Here is a 10,950-nt window from a genome sequence, read left to right as displayed (position 1 = left end):
AAGATAGACCCACCATTGCAGGATGAATGGATCAAAATTATAGACAAGATACAAATTATGGAACAACTGACTTATAGAATAAGGACGCAGGAAGATCATCACCATCGAACGTGGGAGAAATGGACTGATTACATAAACTCGACAGGATAAAGACCATCACATTGGACAACTGGACCCTCATACACACAATAATAACATGGCTGAACCACCACTCACAACCACTAGCACTTTATATAGCCTCTGTAGAAATTATCCACATATTTCACTTATCTTAACTGCACTACTGTATAAATCTGCATAAACAAACATTCTGTACAATACGATAAATTTTAATTCTACAACTGTTTATAACTTGCCTAGTTCATATTTCTGTATAGTTTTCATATTTATAGCCTGTACATAGCTTGTACATAGCTTGTACACCACTACAGCCTCTACATACCTATAGTTATAGCATATTCATAACATTCCTTCATACCGTGTACATTATAACATACCCATAATAAACCCATATTTTGTACCCTCATACCTAAAACAGATCCATTTCTGTAATATATTTATATATGTATATTATTGCTAATATATATTTTGTAATATATCTATATCATGGCTAAAGCACTTCTGGGTGGATGCAAACTGCATTTCGTTGCCTGTACTTGTGACATGTGCAATGACAATAAAGTTGAATTCTATTCTATTCTATTCTATTCTATTCTATTCTACATTGATAATGAGAACTGATCAATTGTAGAAACATGTTGACCCAACACGTTCTTTTTTCACCTGTTTTATTTATTTATTTATTTTTATTTTTTCTTCCTTTTTTATTTTTTAATTGAATTGAATTTTATTTTATTTTTATGTTCTGTTTCATTGTTACCATCTATCTCCCCTGTATAATGTTCAAAGAAAAACAATAAAAAGAAAGTATCCAAAAAAGAAAATGATGTGTGTTTTTCCAAGTAGCCACCTTTTGAGGGTTTTGCACAGACTTGATGTTTTCTCGACCACCTTCATGATGTCATCAACAGGATGCAGTCTTGAATGACTTCACACATACAATGAGCACTTATTTTTCCTGCACACTCATCCCAATCCACCATCAGCTGGGATAAGGTTAGGTGATTGTGGAGGCCAGCAAAACCCATCGCCCCGCCATCCCCTCCTCCTCAATGCTCCATGATGAAAACCACATATGCAGATACCATCAGTTCACCATCCCTTGTGTTTCTTGCTTAAATAAGTCCTCTTTTTCTTATTGGTCTCTTATTAGACTGCTTGCTTTTTGAACTCTAGGAAGCACTGATGGGGTTTCAATCTGAGATGCCATTACCTGCCAATATAAAACTATAATTAACATCCTTGGTACCACAGAGGTAACTATTTTTTTAAGTGATTTTGCACTGATTTGTTTATCTGCTGTTCTTGTCATAACATAGATTAAAATGTGTTTGCACTACCTTGCCATAATACAGTTTACGTATTATGTTTATGTTTAGTGCTGAAATGCTATCTCAAATTCTGACTGATTAGAATGAATAAGTTACTCACAAAATATTAACCTGCTTTCATCTAGTTGGACAGAATTTGCAGATCTATGCAAAACTCTTAAGTCTAAAAACAATTTTTTGCAGTGCCGAACGAGGCGGAGGTTAAACTGCGCAGATGTCATTTCTTAAACCCAACAACTCACAATTGTTTACACTTGTTGCTAAGTTCAAAGTGCTCAGGCTGGAAGGGTGTGTTGAAATTTGAAACCAGCAGTGAATGGAAACAGTCAGAGAGGCAGATGAGGAAGACAAGGAAGAGGAAGAAGTTTCAGAATAGTAATATATGATTACATTTGAGCAAGGGCTGTGGGTAATGTTTTTTGCTATATGTAACGACAGCCCATATGAAAGCAAACTGAAGAAATGTAGAGAATGAGACATGATTTTTTTTTAATTAAAATGTCCCCTTTCATATATTTCTTACATAAAATAATGGCTACTTTTAAAATTATAATATGAGACATATACCCTATATGAGATTCACAGTATAGATAATAGTAAACAATAACTACATGTTACATTCTTGAGTAAAACACAGGCTCATACTGTCAAGAGTGGGAAAACAGTGGTTTCTTCTTAGCTCACTTTTTTGTGCTTTACCTTATTTCATTTACTTGAAGAGAAGAGAAGAGAAGAGAAGAGAAGAGAAGAGAAGAGAAGAGAAGAGAAGAGAAGAGAAGAGAAGAGAAGAGAAGAGAAGAGAAGAGAAGAGAAGAGAAGAGAAGAGAAGAGGAGACACTGCAGTCTTCCACATAATATTCAGGCATATAATGGATTAATGTCATATAAATATACATAGTACCATACTCCATTTATCTTCATTGAAGTGCACATATGCACACACACAAATATAGTAAGAAGGAGGCAGACAAATGACCAGACTAAATAGTTTACTCCTCTCAGACTGCTGAGATTTGGAGCAGACATGCTTATTCACACAGAGAGAGGGAAGGAGATACAAGCAGACAATTTTAGCAGGATAAGCTATGGCAGACCACACATACTGTGGACTGTACATGCATGCAGACATAGTGGGAGAGCCCAAGCAACAGAAACAGTTCATTAACACTCCCTGTTTGAACAGGTGTCTGCCTGACTAACATGTTTGTGTGTGTGTGTGTGTGTGTGTGTGTGTGTGTGTGTGTGTGTGTGTGTGTGTGTGTGTGTGTGTGTGTGTGTGTGTGTGTGTGTGTGTGTAGAGACTGAGGTGGGGGAGCTGTCACTCATCACCAAGTGCTAAGCCTGCTACTCTAAAACGCATGCATCCAAATGCTGTTTCCTAACTAAAGGATTTTGTTTATCTAGCATTTGTTTCATATCGGTACAAAAGAGCAATAATGGGACCAAGTCAAGCAATTTTACATCAAAAGACTGCTGATCATTAAAAGTCTGCAAATGTAAGTAAAACATCCGTTCACAGCTTCTTCCGGGTGCAGACATCCACCCTCGTCACAGTCTGCAGATTTACAGAACACTGGAGTGCAACTTTGTAACCTGATTGATCAACAACAAAGTTGAAGATGCTAGCTGATTTGATATAGTTCTGATTAAATTCAGCTGATTCTATGTTGTGATGTCAAACTGACACTTTTACAAAAATCTCTTGACAGATATTAAAAGAGCAGTCACAAGTCTGAGTTTCCCATTTGTATTTGTAATGTACATGAATTACTCACAGGAATTACGTACTTATGTAGAATAGAATTTTCATATATGATTTAATCCAAAAGCAAATTAATGAATGGAACAAATATGGAATTTCAGACATTATGATTTATGAGTAACTAATCATATTAATTTCTTTGTTGTTTTCTATGGTTCATGAAAAAAAATAAGAACTGAACTTTATTGTAATTGTCAATATTTTTACTTTCATGACAAAGTTATTAAAACTAGTCCATCAGGATTACAACACTTGAAAATGACAGAATAAACATTCACTGCTTCAGAATGTTTTTTCTAGCTTGTTGCATGAATTGCAGACTTGACACTGAAGATATGAATGTGAATATGATGAATAACTCATGAGTCATGGTGACTGATGTACCTTTGTTGCATTAATACATATACCTGTCTTGAAGCACAGCATGCATGACATACGGTTATTTATTGAGTTTTTTTCCCAACTTTTACGCCGATGTCTTCTGTGTACTTGAGGTAATTAAAGTTTACAGTAAAATGTTGCTTTTTGAAAATATTAATCAAAATCTGATGTTTGTGTCTGCGTCCATCAGATTTTTAAAAACTGACCATTACTTCGACACAGACTTCCGCATAATCAATATGATCCATCTCCGAAGTCTTCACCATTCACCCTTTTTATATTTTTTTCTTCCAAATTCCAAACCTTCACTCTTCCAGCAGTTTGAATTCAGCCAGCGTGTTCACAAGTTCAAGTTGCACTTTCAGTTTTGAGGGGGTCAAAGTTGAAATGTGCACCTGTGCTCAAGACAAAACAACTGTACCTGCCCTGGATGAAAAGTAAATACCTGCAAACACACACAAACTTACCATGTGTTTCTGACAGCACAGATGTGGCTGCAGGCTTCGCCTCCCTTTTGATCCACCCCGTTCTATGCTTTCTGTTCTAAAGGGAAACAAACGCTTTGGATCTTTTATACAGAGTAAAATGGCAATTGTTACTTTTTTGACTGGTGAATTTGCAAGAGTGTTTTAAGTCTGGGGTGTCAAATATATCGCCCAAAGGCCAGAAATGGCTCCACCGAAGATCTGGCCCAACAGATGGCTCCGCAAAGTATGTAAACTTCAGAGGAGCATGGCACCAAGCATTGTGTTACAAGTTGTTAAGAATACATTCATGAGAGCTTTCCAGTTACTTATGAGTTCTTACTGATAAGAACATTAGCTATGGGCTTCCATACCACAATAAAAGAAGGTGAATGGAGCCCTACCACCATGTTCTCTCTCAGTTTTTTTTTATTAATAAATGCCTCATTTATTGGTTTTATGTAAGGACTTCACTGCTCCAACCCACTTAACATAAAAGTGGGCTGTGTGTGGTCCATGAATATGAGCTTCACACCTTTGTATTGAGTTATTCTCTTGCAAAGCGTGCACACACACACGGGGAAAAAAATAAAACATTTAAAGAAAGTTGGGCTCCCCACCTTTTAATAACAGTGAATAGAGCCCGACTGCTGGGTCTTTATTCCACAAGTGCAATTCAGTGCCAGAAACAATCAGACATCAATCAATAAGAATGACAGCTTGCATTAAAGTGTATTCAGTGTGGGTACAGTTGTATAACTAGCCTCTTGAGACTCTTTTGGATACAGCATAATGTACACAACCTTTTCTGTTGAGCACTAACAATGAAGCTCTGTTGTTTACAAGACTGTTAATGCCAGCTAATGCACATAAAGGTCTTCTTCTTCTTTTTTTAAAGCTGTCCTCTGCCAAACAGGTAGACCGTGACTAATTACAGAATTAGGGAAAACAATAATATATGTTCTGGAAATAAAATAAGATTTGAGTTATCAAAATGACCAAAAAACTACTTAAATACACAATTCTGACACCTGGGAGCATCTAAACGTTTGTATTTTTTGCCCAATTAAATCATAAGCAAAAGTGTTAACACTGATATTTGAAAAAACAAAGTAGATTCACTATTTTTTAATTACTTTGCCTGCAAAAAAAGGGGGGCTACCTCAATCTGTAGAAACTAAGATGTTCTTTCCTAATCTGTGGAGTCTCAAGTTAATTTATAGGGGAAAACATACTCTCTGTCAACTTGAGTTGCAGCTTTGGCCAAGTTTGGTTTATTGTCTCAAGGTTTCTGGACAGTGACACTTTTCAGGAAATAAATGTAGATGTTCTTGCTTTAAGTTGATTGCTTAAGATGCTGAATTAAGAACTGAACGCTCTGTCTGTTATGAGGGATCTGGATGACGAGTCAGTTATTTGCAAACTCAAACTCTGGATGGGAAAAATAAAAATCCAGTTCTAGGACAGCAAAGCTACAGAACTACTAGAGGCAACAAAGTAACACTACTGCCCCCTGCTGACTATTCTTTCAGCTTAGAACTCCTTACAGCCTCAGCTTCAAGAATCAAAGGATGCTAGTTTGAAAACTTCTCCAGATCAGCTGGTTCGCTTTTACATCACGGTGTTGTCCTGTGACTTAAACAATATCTATTCTTGAGTGGTAAAGAAATATATCAACTCAAACTGCCTTTGAGGATGTCTTTCTTATCTGCTATGTCTGAATGGGATTGGGACAACTGAAGTGGATTTTAGTGAGATACTATGTGCACATTAATATCTCCTTGTAGAAAGAGCTCAGAGTAGATTACACCACAGAGGCATCTACATCTCAGCTTCCATTTGTTGTGTTCTCCTCTTGTTGTACTGGTGCTTGGTGAGTCCATACTTGAAGAACTCATAGACTGACCAGCTGATGGCTGTTGAGGGCATCTGGTAGATGACTCTCGCTTGGACTCCCTTGAAGAAGCCCCGCAGGCCGCCCAGCCTGTATACTGTCCGGAAGGCATGGGCCAGGCCTGAGATGTGTCTGTGGGCTCCTTTGCCGGAAGACATGGAGCCAAGGGCTAGAGACTCCTGGGTGTTGAGCAGGGTCTTGCAGACATCCAGAGGCGTGGTGGCTGCGGCTGCGATCGCTCCGGCCAAAGCCCCAGACAACATGTGTGATGAGGGATTGTACTGTCTGTGAGGGTTTAACAGCTCCTGAAGGTACTCGTAGGTCATGAAGTGGAGCGCCTGGAAGGGCACGTTCATAGTGAGCTGGGTGGTGTAGCTGCGGTAGAATGCAGTAGGGCCCTCTTTCTGCCACACTGCACGTACACAGTCCAGCACGCCGCGATAGGGCGAGTTATACATCTGCATTCGCTGCTTCACAACTGAGGGAAACATGGTGTCCAAAGATGGTAGCGCAAAGGTGGAAAGACAAGGAAAAAGAAACGAAAAATTAGGAAACCATCACCTGCAGTAAAGCTATCCTTAAGAGAATAAACATACAACATATACAAAGACATAGTATGTAATTCCTCAGACAGCTGCAAGCCATCTAACAGCTGCAAATGAGCTCAGACCAGTGTCCTTCTACTGACATGTTTGGGCAGGTGGTCTACAGACAGCTGTGAAAGTGACTATGTGAAGCTACAGGGCTGCGGCCAACATGTGAAGATAGTTGGCCCAGGTGTGGCACCTGTAGGTTTCCTTACTGAAACCCAAAACTGCTGTTTTGAAATAGAAAAAAAAATATATATATACACATCTTAACTCTCAAAATGCTGCCCTTACCTTCAGCTGGGTTCATGACTGCGTCGTGAAGCAGTGTGGCCACACACCCAGCTGTTCCTGAAACAAACACACTTCGGAAGTCACTACACATTCAGATAACTACGGCAAAATAGGAAACTAGAAGAGACTGCAGAAGAGAATTTTCACTTGCAACAGAACCCATCTGACCTCGGCACAGCTTATGCTTTTTTAAAATTCCAGCTCAAAACAGCAACTCACAGCAGAATTTCTGGAAATTTAATAAACTGCTGGTGTAAAAGAACATTTCTGACCATGGTTTGTAAAGCAAAATGTAAGCAAAGAGAGACACCTAGTGGATAAGCCAGCTTATTTCTCATTTGAGGGATTTCAATCAGAAGCCTAAGCTTAATAAAAGATGACTAACAGGGGAAAAAAGGTAGATGAGATGGGAGAAAGAGGACTTACCCAGCCTCCCATTAAACTGAAACAGAAGAAAGAGAGTGTAGGAAGAACAAGGTAATGGCTGACATTTTTTATTTATTTTTTTTTAAGTTGAGATGGCTTAGCTTTACACGATCCACTATTTAACTTTCCTTGAAGCCACTGAGTGGCCGACAGCTGTCCCTGGCTTTTCTTTACAGTATACAACTGTAGCTATGAAAAGCGTTTATCCGATTTGATGTCCTGCCAGGGGTTTTTTGGACTGGTCAGGCAGCACACAGATTAGGCTGAGTCAGCAGCTTCACAGACGAGGGCATTTGGCAACACTCTTTGAGTCGGGAAAGTCCTAAATATCAACCGGTTACAGTGATCTCATGGCTAAGATTGCTATACACGATCTATTAATTTATAACATAAACTGTGTATGGATGTTTTATGGTACCATTAGCCAAATGACTGTTAGCCCCTGGATGAATCACATCACTTAGAGTCTTTTTGAGTTTTTCATAGCTGGCAAAATACAGGGCATGGGCAGGACCCGCCCCAATAGCTGTTGCATTCAAGCCTCTCAATGGCCGCCAGATTCCCTCTGTGGCTACAATCCGGCGAAGAGCATCCATCACATTCCTGTAGCGGGCCGCAGGGTCGGGCTGAAGACTCTGCATTCGTGTCTGCGAAAGAAATGGCATTCTGATGTCAAATAGAAACGTGAGCAGAGTGTGCCACTATCCTGTCCACTATTAACTTAGAATTAAGCGATATGTTTGCGGCGTTTGACCTGATTCTGATCTAAAAATAGGATAGAATGCATAATTGAACTTGTTCCATATGTCTGCCTAAGAAGACAATGAAGACAGCTCTGAATAGAATGCATTGTGAATGACGGGTTAAATGAGGGAAATGAGGTATTTGACATTGTGTGGGGTGTATCTTGGTGTACATGCATAAATGAATACAAGGAAGTATGCAGTTACAAGCTCCAGGGTCACAAAGGGACATAAGCTGACTTCCTCTAAGCTTCTTTTCCCACTGACCCTGAAACACACCTTTCTCTTTTCCTCCTTGCACACGCTCACACACAGGTGGATGATCGATTATATAGACACATTAAAAGACAAGAGCAAACAATTAATGTTTAAATCACCTGGTATGTGATATTTATAGAAGGCTGCATGAGTGGACTAGATGATTGTGTCTGTCTCCAAGGCACCAACAGCAAGATAATCTCCTAAATACCAAACTTCCAGCTGAATGGACAAACTTAAACCCCACTGTGTCCATGCACAGCTCTGCAGAGCAATGCTATGAGCATACTGGACACAAAGTCAGTGCACACACTTGTAGTATTAGCAGGGTATTGCAAAGAGGCTGAAATATCCTCAGTCACTCATTGTCGTGACACATACACATGTGTGGAGTCCTCACCAGCTGTAGGTTTGCTTTGTTTATCTATAGCCTGTGGTTATATAACTACAAAGCAATGACCTTTGTAATGCTATGCCGTAACAAGTCCATCCATTCTTTGAGGAAAAAAATCAACAAAGGGTTGTTTTGGGTTTCATTTTTCATTGACTAGAGAGTCAAATACTCTAAAGTGTAGCACACTTCTTCAGAGCCGCAGCAAATTACTGGGATTTACGATACAAGAATGACTAAATGCCAGCCTATTCAGAACTTTATTTACAGTACTTAAGAGAAAGGCTTATGTGCGCGAGGGAAAGATTTTTTTGGTATAGCTACTCTGCAAAAATACAATTCTAATGCTAAATGCATACTAAACACTACTTTTAAAAAAGTTTGATGATTTTACTTCTAATATGTAAACAAATTCATGCTTCTACTAAGGGTGTCCAGTATTTAGTGTGCTGGTACTCCCTGACTGCACTTTGCTGCATTTCAATTAGCCAGATCTCATGTGTGACTTGGTTGGGAAAATGCTGAGCTACACTAGTTCCACAAAAGAAACTATACAAATAAAAAAATAAAAATGCCCTCATCCAGGTTCAGGCCTGTAACTGGCCTAAGTGCGCTACAGGTGAAAGACACGGATGAAGTGAGAGTGGCGATATTCTGCCTGCCAAACACAGCTCAGTGTCCTGAAACCACTTTGTGGCCGCCTTCCTCTTGGCTGTAACAATGACCTCTTTGGGCCAGTGTGGCACAAAATAAAACAAATCTTGGTTCACTGAAGCTGCATGATTCATGCAGTAAAATATCTTTTTTGGGGGGATGAGTGAGGGAGTTGCTCTGCTGCGCCAGGCAGCTTTTTCACTGGGTTTCTGGGAAAGCAGCTGCTCCACTGTGGGGGGAGAAGGGGCAAATTGTCATCTATCTTGTAATAGTCAAAGCCGGAAGGGCGTAAGTTGCAAGAGAGAACAACTTGTTTTTGTAAACACAGAGTACACATTTCCTCCATTGTTATTTTTGGAATGGCTGACTCATTCTCTTTAACTTAACACCTCTTTATTAAGCAAGTGGTTCCCCGTTTGCTCGCACAAACGTGCAGTTACGTAACATTACATCCGCTGAAACTCTTGACAGCAGACTGATTTGATAATTACGTTATTAGTTACACAAAGCTACTCCTTTTTGACTTGAATGGCGGCTAAACAACTTATTACGTTATTCGCACTCAGGTTGACGCTGTAACAGCATGCTAACAAATAAGCTAATACGGCTGTTAAACGCTAACTGAGCCGACTGACCTTGTCCTCATAGCAGCCAGCTCTGCGGCGTGTTTGGGTTAGCGAGCAAGCTAATGGGCTATGCTAATATGCGTGATGGCTACATGAATGGTAACCCCAGACCACACCAGGGACTACGGAGACGAAGCATTCAACAATCACAGAAAGTTGTGGTTTTGCTGGTTAGCCAGTGAGCCGTGCTACCTTAACACAGTCGATGGGGAACATGAGGCAGTGCTCCATTATCCCGGCCACAGCTCCAGCCAACATGTGGGTGCTAGTGGAAGCTCCCTGTGGCAAACCCTCATAGTCCGGTTCAGAGTCCTCTGACTGTGCATCTTGTGCACTGCGGATCAAATCAATAGTCTGTATTTCAGTTTCCCCTCCGATCCGGGGTGTCAGGCTTCCCACGATACTTTCTGAAACTCCCCAGAATCTGCCCCCAAGCCATCGAACTTCTGCCCCGGCAGAGGCTCCTGCAACCCCGGGATCATTCCCTGTGGTCTCCGCTGTCATCCGACGCCTCCTCACAAATCCATCTGTTTCCATGAGAAACGAGGGGATGTGTTAAGTCTTCTGGCTCGCGTGCACGGCTGGTCGTGGACCTTAAACTTTTACATTCCCTTGGGGAGCTTTCACAGTTACTTCCCTGCTACACCATTCCCTCCCCTCCTCTACCCCTGACAGCAGCGGGAGCCAGGAAAGGGAGGCCGTGACGGCAAACGCACAGCGAGCCCCACCACAGGCCGCGATGAGGAAACAATCTCTGATTGGTTACGATAGCCAAGTACTCCTCACACCATTGGATGATATCCATGCCCCTCATGATTGGATTTTGATGAGCGTTTCAAATCCGGTCATGTGGCGTTTGACTTGAGGTGTTGCTACATGGTAGCTCATCTGTGCAAGCCATCAAAAGACCCGAAGATCACTGTAGGTCAGCCTCAAAATGTTTTAGTGGCTGTGAGCAAACCGAGACACGCGTGATTACAAGATAAATGGGCCAGGGTCACTATTTCACAGTTTTTGTT

The 10,950-nt window shown here is 40.6% G+C and overlaps 1 protein-coding gene across 1 annotated transcript; it reads right to left on the bottom strand.

Moving 5' to 3' along the window:
- Positions 1-4,519: 4,519 nt before the first annotated feature.
- On the bottom strand, positions 4,520-10,634 carry slc25a28 (solute carrier family 25 member 28). Its single transcript, XM_085428132.1, has 4 exons — positions 10,124-10,634; positions 7,678-7,906; positions 6,834-6,890; positions 4,520-6,430 (listed from the first exon to the last, which is right to left on the bottom strand). Exons 1-4 carry the CDS (start codon positions 10,466-10,468, stop codon positions 5,880-5,882), a joined length of 1,182 nt encoding a protein of 393 aa, XP_085284258.1. The 5' UTR covers positions 10,469-10,634; the 3' UTR covers positions 4,520-5,879.
- Between the last annotated feature and the right edge of the window lie 316 nt (positions 10,635-10,950).

This window comes from Rhamphochromis longiceps, linkage group LG13, assembly GCF_057381845.1.
Source record: "Rhamphochromis longiceps isolate RC_006_pf linkage group LG13, R_longiceps_female_GT1.1, whole genome shotgun sequence".
Taxonomy (NCBI): Eukaryota; Metazoa; Chordata; class Actinopteri; order Cichliformes; family Cichlidae; genus Rhamphochromis; species Rhamphochromis longiceps.
The sequence above is the reverse complement of the archived record's forward strand: the minus strand, read 5'-3'. Positions and strand labels throughout refer to the sequence as shown.

Excerpts from the sequence above, each read along its gene's own strand:
- slc25a28 (XM_085428132.1), bottom strand. The coding sequence starts at position 10,468 with ATGGAAACAGATGGATTTGTGAGGAGGCGTCGGATGACAGCGGAGACC. Across the intron at positions 7,907-10,123 it reads TCCCCATCGACTGTGTTAAG|ACACGAATGCAGAGTCTTCA; the intron begins GTAGCACGGCTC and ends TTTCTTTCGCAG. Across the intron at positions 6,891-7,677 it reads TAACAGTCATTTGGCTAATG|GAACAGCTGGGTGTGTGGCC; the intron begins GTACCATAAAAC and ends TGTTTGTTTCAG.